This window comes from Emys orbicularis, chromosome 2 (genome assembly GCF_028017835.1).
Source record: "Emys orbicularis isolate rEmyOrb1 chromosome 2, rEmyOrb1.hap1, whole genome shotgun sequence".
NCBI lineage: Eukaryota > Metazoa > Chordata > Testudines > Emydidae > Emys > Emys orbicularis.
Window position 1 is genome coordinate 231,133,144 of NC_088684.1, and position 14,142 is coordinate 231,147,285.

At 40.6% G+C, this 14,142-nt stretch overlaps 1 protein-coding gene across 1 annotated transcript in view; it reads right to left on the bottom strand.

Annotated features, from left to right (window-relative positions):
• Positions 1-14,142, bottom strand: part of CHN2 (chimerin 2) — a 215,555-nt gene that overhangs the window by 27,389 nt on the left and 174,024 nt on the right. The window contains exons 7-8 of the mRNA XM_065400226.1: positions 11,418-11,495; positions 489-573 (exon numbers count right to left, since the gene is read on the bottom strand). Coding sequence (XP_065256298.1) covers positions 489-573; positions 11,418-11,495 — 163 coding nt within the window. The remainder of the gene's footprint in view (positions 1-488; positions 574-11,417; positions 11,496-14,142) is intronic.

Here is a 14,142-nt window from a genome sequence, read left to right on the forward strand (position 1 = left end):
GCATACACATTGCCAACGTACTGTTATAAAGATGTCCATGGAGAGATGCCTCTACTTCTAAGCCAACTAAGCAGGAAAAATAAACAGGACAATATTTCTAAGTCCTTTGTCCTCCCTACAGGAGTCCAGAAACAAGCAGGATAAGTTTAAAAAAACCCCCAAAACTGGTGCTGCTAATTTCTCTGTTCTTCAAATATGAAAAGTGGAAAGATCTCCCTCCCTCTCCCCCCTTATTCTCCCTTGCAAACACTGGGACTGGATCCTGATTTCTGTGCAACTCCCATTCCTTATTGGTTGTTGTTAAAATGTGTACCTAGTGCTCAGCACTTCTTGAAAAGGGCTAAACTACAGCAAATTCAGCCTTTGGACTAATTAGATAGCAATTTCTTGTTACATTTTATGAAATTGTCCCCCATTCCTCCCTCACGGAGCTTACCCTTTTATTTTTCAGAAGAAAGAACCAAGATAAATTAAATGTGTAAAGCTACCTGAACACCTGACTCCCTGAGCGATGAGCCCCCACATGAAATTGGCACAGTATTCACACCAGTGTGGACCTCGGAATGTGTAGACCTGTAATACAATCAAAAAAATGGGGTCATCAGGAGGCAGATGGTCTGACAGATGGAACAAGTGAAAGAGATAAACAACAAAGGACTCAGTAGGAGTAAGTTTTCAGCATACAGTACACACGTCTTTCCAAAGTCTGTATGAAATAAATCCTGGGAAAATAAATGTGCTTTGATCTTTATGTTCTCTTATCTCACAATAGGCCTATCATAACACAGAACTGGATACTGTATGGCATAGAAACAAATTACTTTTAAAACATTTTTTGTGTGCCAGTTGATGTGTATCTTTTGTATCACCTACATTTAGTTCAGTGCCGATGCAGAAGTGGTAACTGGGTTTAGTCCACTATCAAAATAGTCAAAAATAAAACAAATAATCCAAGGAGTTGTAGTCATTCCTTTTACTGGACTAGCTAAAATAAAATCAGAAAGCTTCAGAGATTCACCCACTCTGCAACAGACCATTGGAAAGAGAGGGAGATATTTTCTTCCACTGAATTCTCTCCGCTCTCATGCTGTGGCCAAATTCTGCTTTCCAATATGCTTTCACAACTATTATTGATTTCAGGGGGTCTTGACTAGGGTACTGAGGGCAAAATTTGCCCCCCCCATGCAGCTTCAAAGTTCTAATATTTTGAATATCGCATAGGTATTCGTACAATAGGATTATGGCATGGCTCCGTCATGTGGGCATTTGCACCATTTAAAAAAAAGAATAATAAAGCAAAAGCCAAGGGAATCAAAAGGAGTAATGAACAATTTGTTTAGACATTCTAGGCAAAAGTTGGGCAATCATCTGCTTTTGCACGACTGAATCAATTACAGTCATAGGCAAACTACTCCCCCTACCAAACCACCTCAATAACTAAACTGATCTCACATAGACCAAAAAACAAACAAACAAAATAGATCCTTATTCAATAAAGTCACACTCAGTCTCATTTTACTACAATCCACATATCAGTACAATAAGGGGAAAATGGCATGAAAAGAGCAGACAGAAGACAGTTTCCTCAGCTGCCTTTTGCACAAAACACTTGCTTCACCAACTGCATTTTAAAGAACCTATAATGGGGGATCTTTTTGTTATTTAAAATATGGCTATCTAGTGCAAAATTAACACTGGCACCTTTCGAGCCCTTTGCAATTGGTCTGGTACAGTGTGCACTTAATTTTCATTGAACAGCATGGTAAATAGTCAAGTATAGTCCTGTGTAAATGGACACAGCATGGGCTAGATCTGCCTAGAGACTTTATTTAACAAAACATAAATTGTGCACACTGAGGCTGCTAAAGCTTCCTCTCTGTTGACTAACCCTTTACTTTCTTTCTTTCTTTTTTTTTTTTTTTTTTAAAATCCCCTGGGTACTTTGTTGAAAGGTCACTACTGGCTGGGGAAAAAGTTTCTTACTTTAATTTTTAATAAAGTATATTTAGATGGGAAAAGTGCAGTTATTGCCCTTTTCCAAATAAACGATACACAATTTTCAAGCAAACAGACAGCTTGCTAATATCATGGCCCTGCTATGTCTACAGCATCACTTACAGCATTATTGCATTTTGCATTAGTGTATTGCATCAGGAAATCACAGCTCATGCAATGAAAAGATTTGTCATGTTATTATGAAATCAGAGGTATTAGTCTGAAAATAATACCAAACAAAATTGCACAAAAACACAACATACCTTATAGATTTTACTAACTGTCTTGGCCAAATCAATCAGGGTGACCAGATGTCCCGATTTTATAGGGACAGTCCTGATTTTTGGGTCTTTTTCTTATATAGGCTCCTATTACCCTCCACCCCCGTCCCGATTTTTCACATTTGCTGTCTGGTCACCCTAAAAATCAATCCCTTGTGTAACTAAAGGCTTCAATGGTATTGCACCATTTGCTCTCAAGTTCAGTGGTAACAGAACTTGTTTTAGTTGGGAATTGGTCCTGCTTTGAACAGGGGATTGGACTAGATGACCTCCTGAGGTCCCTTCCAACCCTGATATTCTATGATTCTATGAACAGCTACAAACATACTCAAATATTTCCATCCATTTGTCTTGGAAAACATGTATTAATTAATAAACCAAACTAATGCTTTTCCCCCCATTTTCCTGTTTCACTTTACTTTTTTCTGAAACGAGTTTGTATTAATTGATAACAACATTGCTATTCCTTTGCAAAATGAAGTATTTTTAAATATCTTACTATCTTTCTAGTTTGATGATTAAAAACTACATTTTCACTTAGCATAGCTTGACAACAAATTACTCCTAATTATCCATGTAGTCAATAATTATGTAACTAATTGCAGCTGTAAAGCAATCGCTATTTAGCTTAAAGCAATGCTAATTTTTCCATCTCTTTTGGTACTAAAATGCTTAAACTGGAACATTTGACCAACTCAAATTATTATGTATGTGTTTCTGTCACTTCTTGTTCAATTCATAGGTTGTCTTACAGGGATCAGTTAACATGCATTTAAAGCTGGATCCCCAGCTGGTGCAAATAGCATAACTTCATTGACACTGATTTACATCAGCTGAGAATCTTGCCCTTTGAGTTTTAGGCTTAAATTTTAAAATGTGGCCTCCAACATAATGTTGTAGGTACAAAATTGCAGACACAATTATCTATGACTGCAATGCTACCAATTTTAGATGTGTAACTATGTAATGTGTGGGTCTGCACTTACATTTAACTACAAGCGTGAAATTGTCTGTTTGAGGGATATCGCTAAACTTTAGATTCTCAGTATCTCTTGCACAAATGGGAAGTGGTCATTATTATTTTCAGCGAGGACCCAAACCTGAGAGTTGCTGAGCATCCTCATCTACCATTGATTTTGATGCCCCAAAATGTCAGTTAAATTTATTTATTTCATGTTACTTTCACATCTCCATGTTTTGGCTGAAATTACATGAGAAAGGCTGGTCTTGCAGCATTTCTGGTCTAGCTGAAACAGAGAAATACTGCTGTCTCACAAGTAAAAAGCATGATCTTTTGAGGTTTCTAGATGAAATTTCAGGAAGTTTGGATAAACATTAATGTAATTTAAGATACATATCTGAACTGTGTCTTCAGTTTGGCTGACCATTACTTTCAATGTCAATAAAAAAGAAGGGTCTGTATTCTTAAAAATAACACTTCAGCTCAGACTGACTCTTAAGGCGGATGCTGAAAGTAAGACTTTGGTCACAGTAAATGAGAGTTTTGCCTAAGAAACGACTGCAGAACTGATCCCGGAGCTATTTTATACTGTGCAAGGGTTCCGAGGCAGTCATAGTATTTTGAGATAGGATGATATTTTTTGTCTTGTACCCACGTCCCTATGATCACACCACTATCTACTGAATTGGGCATAGGCTTTTTGATGAATCATCAAGATAACTTTTTGAGTCCTCCCGCCCCCTTTCAAATTTTTGGACTGTTGAGTTAGTGTTGAGCTGCTTGTGCTGGTGTCCTTGCATACTGCCAACCTTTAAAAAGAAACAGCAAGGGGCAATTCTCGATGTTAGCTGAGGTTTTGGGGTCAATATCCCCTATTCACCCCAATAATGAAGGGGTCTGATGTACATTCTGGTAAACTTTTTTCTTGTCTTTTCCCACCACTATTTAGCTGTAGAATGCAGGGGACTCCGTAGTATTAATATTGCGTAAGTGCTCAAAATGCCATCCCTTTGCTCCAAACTTACTGTCCAGAGATATGAGTTGTCTGTGAGATAGTTCAACAAAATGTTAGTCTAAAAATGTGTTTTCCTCTTATTCCCTTCTTTAGTTTCTTCTTTTCCCCTCTCCCACTGTCTGACTCTCTCTATTCATCTCCATGCCATCTCCTTTCATTTTCCGTATTTATATCTCCTTTCTTTGTATTATTCTCTCTCTCTCCAGTGCTTTCACTGAAAAGTAGTTTCTTCTTCATATTAATCCTCTCTCTCTCTCACACACACATATTACATTTTGTCTTCATTAGTGATGCTCTTCTCTGTTTCCTTTACTTTCACCTCTCTACTACCATTGCTTCCATACTGTCTCTTTAATGTCCCTTCCATCTTTCTCTGTGTACAAAGAGAATCTGCATGTGTACAAAGCTTTACACAGTCATTAATAGTTGCAATATCACTGAAGTAGGTATTCTCTCTATTTCACAGATGAGGAAAATAAGGCAGAAAAGTTAAGTGATTTCACCAAAGCCACAGAGAGTGAATCCATTAATAACAACACTACAGCAGCAAATGAAGAACTGCCTTGGGAAGACATGTGTGCTCTTCATATGAAATATGCAGAGCTGCTTTCAGATAATTTTTTGGTTATCTGACCTGGTTTTGAAGCTTTTTTTTCTTTCGTATCAAAAAGAGAAGAAGAGATTTTCAGACTTTCAGTTGAAAGTAGGAACACTTTACCTCAGCTCTGGGGCGTGAACTGAATCCCTTTGAAATCAATGTCAGAACTCCCATTGGCTTCAGTGGGAACAGAATTGAATCCATTACCAGTTTTGTTTTGGGACAATGAAAATACTACTTCTCACAAAGGCATAATTTAAAAAAAAAAAAAAACAGACTCATGGGGAAAAAACACTAAATTTTATATGTTGCAATGAACACTGAGGTCACTTCTAAGGTTCTACAATAATAATGGGCCAAATTCTGTCCTGCATTGGGCCCTGATACTACAATAAACTGCATGCTGTTGTCCCGAGGCATCTCCTTTGGTCCCCATTGATGTTCCTGGAACTCTGTGCTGGCACAGGGTTCAACAAACATTACTATCAATGTAGAATCGGGCACGATACCACTTGAAATCTGTGGTAATGGGAAATGCAGAAGACTGTGTAGTCTAATAAGAAGTGAGGGCAGAATCTGGTCCTATGTTAATTTCTGTTATAAAAAGTGAGATCTTGTTTTGTAAAAGGTAACTCTAGAGTATATGCCATTCCACGTTTGCTGTGACTCGACTAGCTCAGGCCACGTCTCAATGGACAAAACGAACGTTTTCTTCAGTTATGTTAGCTCAATTGAGTTAACTCCCTCCTGAGTCTATATCACAAGGAGTGGAAACATTCTAAAAGGTGCTAGCCTGTGTCTTTAGAGTATAGTGGAGCTGGAGGTGTAATTTCCAGCTTGCGTAGACATACGTGCACTAGCTTTGAATGAGCTAGCGTGCTAAATATAGCAGCATAGCCATGGTGATATGGGCAGCAAGATGGGCTAGTTGCTCAAATAAGTACCCAAGTTTCAGGGTAGGATTGCACTCCTGCCATTCATGCCGCTGCAGAGACACTTCAATTTTTAACATGCTAGCTTGATCAAAACTAGCATCCATATGTCTACCCAAATTGGAAGTTACACCTCCAACTCCAGTGTAGCCATGCCCTTAGGCTTCGATTCTGCAAATATTTACGTACCTGCTTAACTTTACTACCATGAGTAGTGCTGTTGAAGTTAATGGGACTACTCAAGGTAGTGAAGTTAACCACTTGTATGAGTGTTTGCAGGATCAGGACCTTAATGAGAGTTAAGGGAACTTTCCAGTTACGTTAAGCTAACTCAAATGAGCTAATACAATTGAAGAAAGCACCTTTTTGTCCATCAAGACCTGGCCTCAAGGACTTACTTTCTTTACTGATATATAAGTCCTCTCCACTCCCAGATGTGCCAGCTAATGAATCTACTCCATTTTTAATTTCAGTTTCTGAACACTAGTCTGATACAATGTGAACTGTTCAGCCATTTCCAAAAAATATAGGACGTTTGCTGTCATAGTTTAGGACCAAAAAGAATGGTCATGGGAAGGACTTCAACAGTTTGCCCTAACACAGGGTTAGATGGTCTGCTTTTTACACTGCTCCACACTGTGGCATTACAAAGCTGCACTGCTCCAGGGCAAGTTCTGGAAGAGATTGTGCCTGCGATCCCTTGAGGAGCTGCAGGGAGCAAAGGAAGGATGTGCATACTAAACCATCCTTCTGTATAGTGCAGCGTGCTCCCCACAGCAGGCCAGTTTTGCTGGCCTATGAGTAGGAGGGCAGGGTCTTGGTTCAAAATTTTCCCCAGCCTGTGCAGGGTCAATTGTGCCTCTCCAAGGCCACTAAGAAGGAGCGATCCCCTTGCTCGTGCAGTTACTTTGATGGGGCAAAGACAGAAAGTCTGGTTTTGCTCTTTTCCACTCCCTCCACCACTATACATACACATATCTCCACTAGCATCTGGCATGACCTTCCTCACAATATTATTCAAATACAAAGTGCACGACAGGCTGTAACTTTTATACCAACCCACCCATATAGCGATTTAAAATTCAAAATGGGTATTAAACATGCAAAACACATCCTAGATCCTTTTAGTTAATTATTTGGCTTGAACACCTTGAACTTTGGGAGACGAAGAGTCAAAATCAGAAAAGATGGATCCATAGCAGTGTCTCAGGTGTGCCTTTTTAAAAGGGCACAAGGCGGTCTAGATCTGGCTCTGAATTTTGTACCCATCTCTTTTTTCTGCTTCTTCCCTTTCTGCCAGTTTTACTCTGTTACACAATGTTTCAATCAGTTATACCAAATATGTAGCCTTTTTTTTTTTTTTTTTTAAAGACTCATCATCCCAAGAGGTTCAAATGTGCCAAGGTAAAGATTTTTTTAGTGTGCATTTATTGACAATAACGCATGCCAAACATTCTGAGGGACTCTGTCATGAAATCCCTGTCCATATACAGCAGAAGATATAGTACAATACATTTTAAGTGTTCAGTAAAATAAAAAAGGGCAAAACACCTCTTTGCATCCCTATGAAATAGCCCATTATATTTTACTTAGGTTCCACAGCCCCATATTAGTATTGTGTACATGTCTATGACAACTAGGACTTAAGTTTCAAAAACCCTCCAACAATTTTCTCTTTTTAAAACTTAAAGTGGTTGACTGTTTAATTTAAATATTCCACTATTAGCACATTGTTCACGATTTTTTTTAGCCACTATGTGCATCTTAGTATCATCCTATAGAAGACTGTAGATTTTTGAGCGATGGGTAATATTTGTGTTGTTAAGTAAATGTAACACTTCAGAGTGACCTAGCTTTCTAGGTTACATTTTATTTTAAAAATGTTTCTTTCTTAAAATTCATATTTTGTAGGGCTGTCGATTAATTTCAGTTAATTCACACGAGTAATTCAAAAAAATTAATTGTGATTAAAAAAATTAATCATGATTAATTGCACTGTTATACGATAGAATACCAATTGAAATTTATTAAATATTTTTGGATGTTTTCTACATTTTCAAATATATTGATTTCTGTTACAACACAGAATACAAAGTGTACAGTGCTCACTTTATATTATTATTTTTGATTACAAATATTTGCACTGTAAAAATGATAAAAGAAATTGTATTTTTCAAGTCACCTCATACAAGCACTGTAGTGCAATCTCTTTATCGTGAAAGCGTAACTTACAAATGTTGATTATTTTTGTTACATAACTGCACTCAGAAACAAAACAACGTAAAACTTTAGAGCCTATTAGTCCACTCAGTCCTACTTCTTGTTCAGCCGATCGCTAAGATAAACAAGTTTGTTTACATTTATGGGATATACTGGTGCCTGCTTCTTATTTACAGTCTCACCTGAAAGTGAGAACAGGCGTTCATAGGGTACTTTTGTAGCTGGTGTTGCAAGGTATTTACGTCCCAGATATGCTAAACATTCGTATGCCCCTTCATGTGTCGGCCACCATTCCAGAGGACATGCTTCCATGCTGATGATGCTCATTAAAAAAATAATGCATTAATTAAATTTGTGACTGAACTCTTTGGGGCACGATTGTATGTCTCCTGTTCTGTTCTACCTGCATTCTGCCATATATTTCATGTTATAGCAGTCTTGGATGATGACCCAGCACGTTTGTTTTAAGAACACTTTCACATCTGACAAAACGCAAAGAAGGTACCAATGTGAGATTTCTAAAGATAGCTACAGCACCCGACCCAAGGTTTAAGAATCTGAAGTGCCGTCCAAAATCTGAGAGGGACGAGGTGTGGAGCATGTTTTCAAAAGTCTTAAAAGAGCAACACTCAGATATGGAAACTACAGAACCCGAACCACCAAAAAACAAAATCAACCTTCTGCTGGTGGCATCTGATGAAAATGAGTATGCGTCGGTCTGTTCTGCTTTGGATCATTATCAAGCAGAACACATCATCAGCATGGACTCATGTCCTCTGGCATAGGTGCTGACTCCGTGGGTGCTCCGAGCCTGGAGCACCCATGGGGAAAAATTGGTGGGTGCTCAGCACCCACCGGCAGCTCCCCACCCGCCCAGCTCACCTCTGCCTCCGCTCCGCCCCTGAGCATGCCGCGTGCCCGCTTCTTCCCCCTAACTCCTAGCGCTTGCGCCGCGAAACAGCTGTTTATGCGGCTGGGAGGGAGCGGGGAGGAGGGGGAAATGCAGCGCGATCGGGGAAGAGGCAGGGCTGGGGCGGGGATTTGGGGAAGGGGTTCAATGGGGCAGGGAGAGGGCGGAGTTGGGGCAGGGACCTTGGGAAAGGGGTTGGGATGGGGTGGGGCAGGGGCGGGGAAAGGGTGGAGTTGGGGTGGGGCCGTGGGTGTGAGCACCCACCCACGCCGGGGAAAGTTGGTGCCTATGTCCTCTGGAATGGTGGTTGAAGCAGGAAGGCACATCTTAATCTTTAACACACGTGGCACATAAATGTTTTGTGACGCCAGCTACAACAGTGCCATGCTAACGCCTGTTCTCACTTTCAGGTGACATTGTAAACAAGAAGCGGGCAGCATTGTCTCCTGCAAATTGTAACCAAACTTGTTTATCTGAAGTAGGACTCAGAGGACTTGTAGGCTCTAAAGTTATACATTGTTTTATTTTTGAATGCAGTTTTTTGTATATAATTCTACATTTGTAAGTTCAACTTTCATAATAAAGACATTGCAGTACAGTACTTGTATTAGGTGAATTGAAAAATATTATTTCTTTTGTTTTTTACAGTGTGAATATTTGTAATCAAAAATAGATATAAAGTGAGCACTGTACACTTTGTATTCTGTATTGTAATTGAAATCAATATATTTGAAAATGTAGAAAACATCAAAAAATATTTAAATAAATGTTATTCTATTATTGTTTAACAGCACAATTAATCACAATATTTTTTTTAATTGCTTGACAGCCTTAATATTTTGTTTATAGATTAACATAATTATCCAAAATTTGTTTTCAAGCAATGCATTTAAATATTTAAAAATAATGTGATTTACCAGCTAAACTTAACTCTTTTCAAACAGAAAGTAATAAAGGGTATATAACAGCTAGATTGTGAAAATCCAATGTTGCTGGGCACATTTCCAGTTATAAATCAAAGCCAAAACAAGGGGAATTTTGAAGAGGAAAGGAAAGAATGTATAGGTCAAAGTGGGAAAAAAGTCCCAGTCATGAGAAAATATTTCTAGTTAACCTAAAACAGTTTTCATATTTAAATGATAATGAGGCTAAAACCAGAAAGCATAAAAGATTCTTTATTCAAGAAAAAAGAATAGAATATTTCTCTTATTTCTTTCAGTATTTAGGAGTGAGATAAATATTGACTTTTATGTGGGTGCTGTGTTAAGGAGGGGGAATGGCAAGGAGTATAAAATGTTGACTATAAAGTTTTACTCGTGAATACTGAATTATTGATAAATTCCAACCACAGCACAGACATTTAATTTCTTAAGGGAAAAGCCTAATAGATGAACAAAGAGAAAAGCATACTTGCTAAATAATTTTAATTAACATTAATTTCCCTTTTATTAAAAGTCCAGAAGTCAGCATGATAAAATACTATTTCTGATAATGAGTCAAATTATTCTGACAATGACCTAGATTATCATCCCCAGGGAGCATTAAGAAAATAGAGGAATTAAGGGAGTATAATGCATGTCTCTCTTCTCTTGTTTATCTCCTTTTCATTCCCCTCAGACACTTTGTATCCACTCCCAATTACCATCAAACCACTTTTTGACAGCTCTGACCATGATAACTGGGGATTGGCACACTCTGGAACTAACTCAGTCCTTCTGGCAAAAGATGTTAGAGCAAGATGACTGGGAGCTTAGTTTCAAAGACTGAGTCACTTCCCCAGCGCGCACAGCATTCCAGACGCTGTGATTGAAAAAAGAATCTGATTTTGTATCTATAAGCTAGCAACAAGACAATCTGTTTAAGCATCCTTGAGTTTGTATAGCTATTCATTTTAGTCTCACAAGCAAGCACAAACCTATATCCAATAGCTCAGTGGGACTCCAAGAGCATTTCCTTGGCATACGGTGCATGAACAAAAGATATCAGACAATACCACCACAGCACTTTGTTTTATTGTTAGTAGGTACTGGGGCTTTCATAACTTCGTGCAAACAGAAATAGCACAAATGTGTATTGTTAAAACGGCACTAACACCACCACACTATAAAAATCTAGATTTTCAGAAGTCAGATTTTTATTATCAAAATTGACACATTTTAAGATTAAGATGACCAATCTGAAGTATCATTTCCATGAAACAAATATAATACATCTGGGTCTAAGGAGCTCAAATATAAATCTGTCATTTGGCAGGATCCAGTAGATTCTTGACTTTGCTTGTGCTCTGAGAGAGAGAGATTGTTATCCATATTAAATAGCCCTGTCAACATGTGTTAAGAATTATACAACCAATGGATCTTAACACAGGAAGAAAACTACTTTCTGAAATACTCCTCTTGGATGTGGCATAAAGAGTTACATGGAAATATATAATCTCAGTGCAAAACTTTACACAGGGAAAACAAACACATCTTTAAACCAGAAGCATTCCAAACCTGTTCTTACCTTAAAATTGTGTGCTTTTTCATAGTTGAAATGGTTGTCGTTTTGAGTTAAAGCTGCTCTTCTGACCAAAGAGGTGATCTGTGAATAGGCAAAGAGTTTCAGAGGTTGCCATAATAGTGCCCCCTTTACTCCCGCCTTAACCCCCAATGCCACTGCCAGCAGCTCTTGACGTTTCCTTCCTCGCTTAGACTTGTGAACAACAGCACAATTTTTCTCATTTTCAAGCCACAGATCCTCAGAGAACATAATGCTTGGATCCCAGATCTTTTCCCTGTCTTCCTCTGAGGCTGGGAGGCTTACTGTACTCAGGTTTGTCCAACTGCTTCTAATGTTAGACAGCAGATTTGAAGCAGCTGCAGCCCATTCTGCGGAGACCTCTGGCATGTGACTTGAATGGGCCGTCTTGTGTGATGGAAGGAGCTTCTGCATCTGAATAAGTAACGGCCTGTTTTGTGCTATTTCTTAAGGCAGACGTGTGCCTGAAACAATAGTCGGAATTCATGTACTGAACAAAACTCCCCCTCCCCCCCCAGCAATGGTATCCAGCGAGAGACTGAAGAAATACAGGCAGGGAGACAGCTTTACGGCCTCATGCCACAACAAATTTCAAAGGAAAGATCACTTCTAGTTGGTAGCATGTTTAAAAAAAAAATGGCTCTGATGCTGCATCCAATTACACTCAGACCTGGAGACTTATGAGCCATTCTGGTCTGAACACCAATGGATTAAACCCTTTAAACCCTGATGATTGTTTAATCTTGCAGGGCTAAAATCTCTTTTTTCATATCCTGTGCAAGTGAAAAACCTAGTAGCACTCCAAAGATTAATAGCATTTCTGTGGCATGCATTTTGTTGGGGTCCACTTAGCAGTGAGCAATTAGATCACATTCAGTAAAAATTGGAAACGAAGTCCCCAGCCATTCAATCTGATCACAAGGGGAGACCTTTAGCCTGTGCAGAGGCTCATGGAAGACAACGGAGCTCTGCAGAGATGCAAGGGGTGCATCCTGCACAGATCGGATAGCAGGTCTGGGGCCTAAGTGGCACTAGTCCAGCTGTTCCCCCACTCTAGTTTCTGTAGTATATATTTTTGGGAGAAAGGATAACATGTGGTTAAAGCCCAGTACAGGGAATCTAATCCCATCTCTGCCACAGCCTTCTGAATGACCTTGGGCAGGTCACAATCTTTTCATTTCTGTTTCTCTATCAGTACAATGAGGATAATAGTTATCCACCTCACAGGGATATTGTGAGGCTTCATTCTCTAGTGTCTGTAACGTGCTTGACATGCTCAGAGGGAAGGTACTACAGGGGTGGACAATATTACCAGGAGAGTTGCTTCTGAAACTGACCAGTAATAGCCAGGGCCGGATTAACATTTTGTGGGTCCGGCGTCAAACATATTAGTGGGCCCCATGCGGGCAGTGGACCATGGCGCGCAGGGGGGGAGGGGTCAGTCCCCAGAGCAAGGGGCCAGCCAGGGGCAATGGGGCATAGCAGGGGCGGCCCCGCTCCACCCAGCCCAGTGCGAGGGCACTATTTACAAACCGGCAGTTGCCAGATGCACAATGGCCTGCCCGGCCTTTTGCTGCCAACGTGACTCTTCCCCTCGGGGGGTTGTGCCACACAGCCCCCCCGCCCAACTCCCCCATACTCCCTATGGCCAGAGCTGCCCTGGACCCGCTATGACCAGCGCCCCCCCCCAGCTCCCTCCACACAAATGCACAGCGCCCTGCACAACACCACCCCTGCCCAGCGCCTCCCCTGCCCACAGCTCCATCACAACTGCCCAGCACCCCCCACAGAACCCCCACTCCCTAGGGCCCCAGCACACAGATCTTCCCCCCCCCAAAACCCCCAAGAGACCCACTCCCCCTGGCCCTGCCTCCTGGCCGCACTCACTGGCCCTGCTGGGAGGTGACTGTGTCTGCAAGGCTGAGCCGGCAGCACAGCCGGGGCTGGTCCCAGGGCCAGGATTCGCTCCGATCCCTTGGGAGTGGTGTGATCAGCCAGGCCAGGGCCTGCCCCGGCCGGGCTCCCTCAAGACGCACTTGAGGCCCACCAAACTCCCCCCACTGTCCCCTTTCTCCTCCCCGCCCCCGGCTGAGTCGCCCTGCCACCCTTTGTTTCTGCCTTTATGCCCATTCTTTTCCACACTTGAACCCAAAGACAATAGCAAATTAAATGATCTAAACAGACTTACTTTTGTTAATTTATGAAGTCGTTTCTTCCTTTGGCTCTACCCACACCCCAATCCCTTAGACATCCTAGGGGGTTCATCTAATTTACTGAGTTAAAACAATACCACTACATAGTTTACATGCTCTCAGTAAAAATTATGCTCTCCTGATATGAAAGCCCGCAGGGACAGATGGCCAACCATCAGTAAGATCAGACTGTGTAATTTCATATAGTGCCCTACTTAGGGCATTTAACAAGTTCTGTAACCTGCAAAATCAGCTTTTCAAACGTGACATGACGTAACTGTTTCTATCCTGAATGTACTTCTCTTCCCTTTCTTTTCCACGTAATTGGCAGCATAACTCTCTCCCTCCTATCTGATTTAGAAGCCTTGGTAGTTAGTTATTGTTTCCACTGAGGCTCCTCTTGCTAAATAAGCAGTTGCCACTCTCACCCTCTTTTCCAACTGAAAGCACAACTGAGTGGCACTGTTAACTGATCAGCAGGCAGTTCTAAACATGCTGCATTGATATTGCTCAGCCCA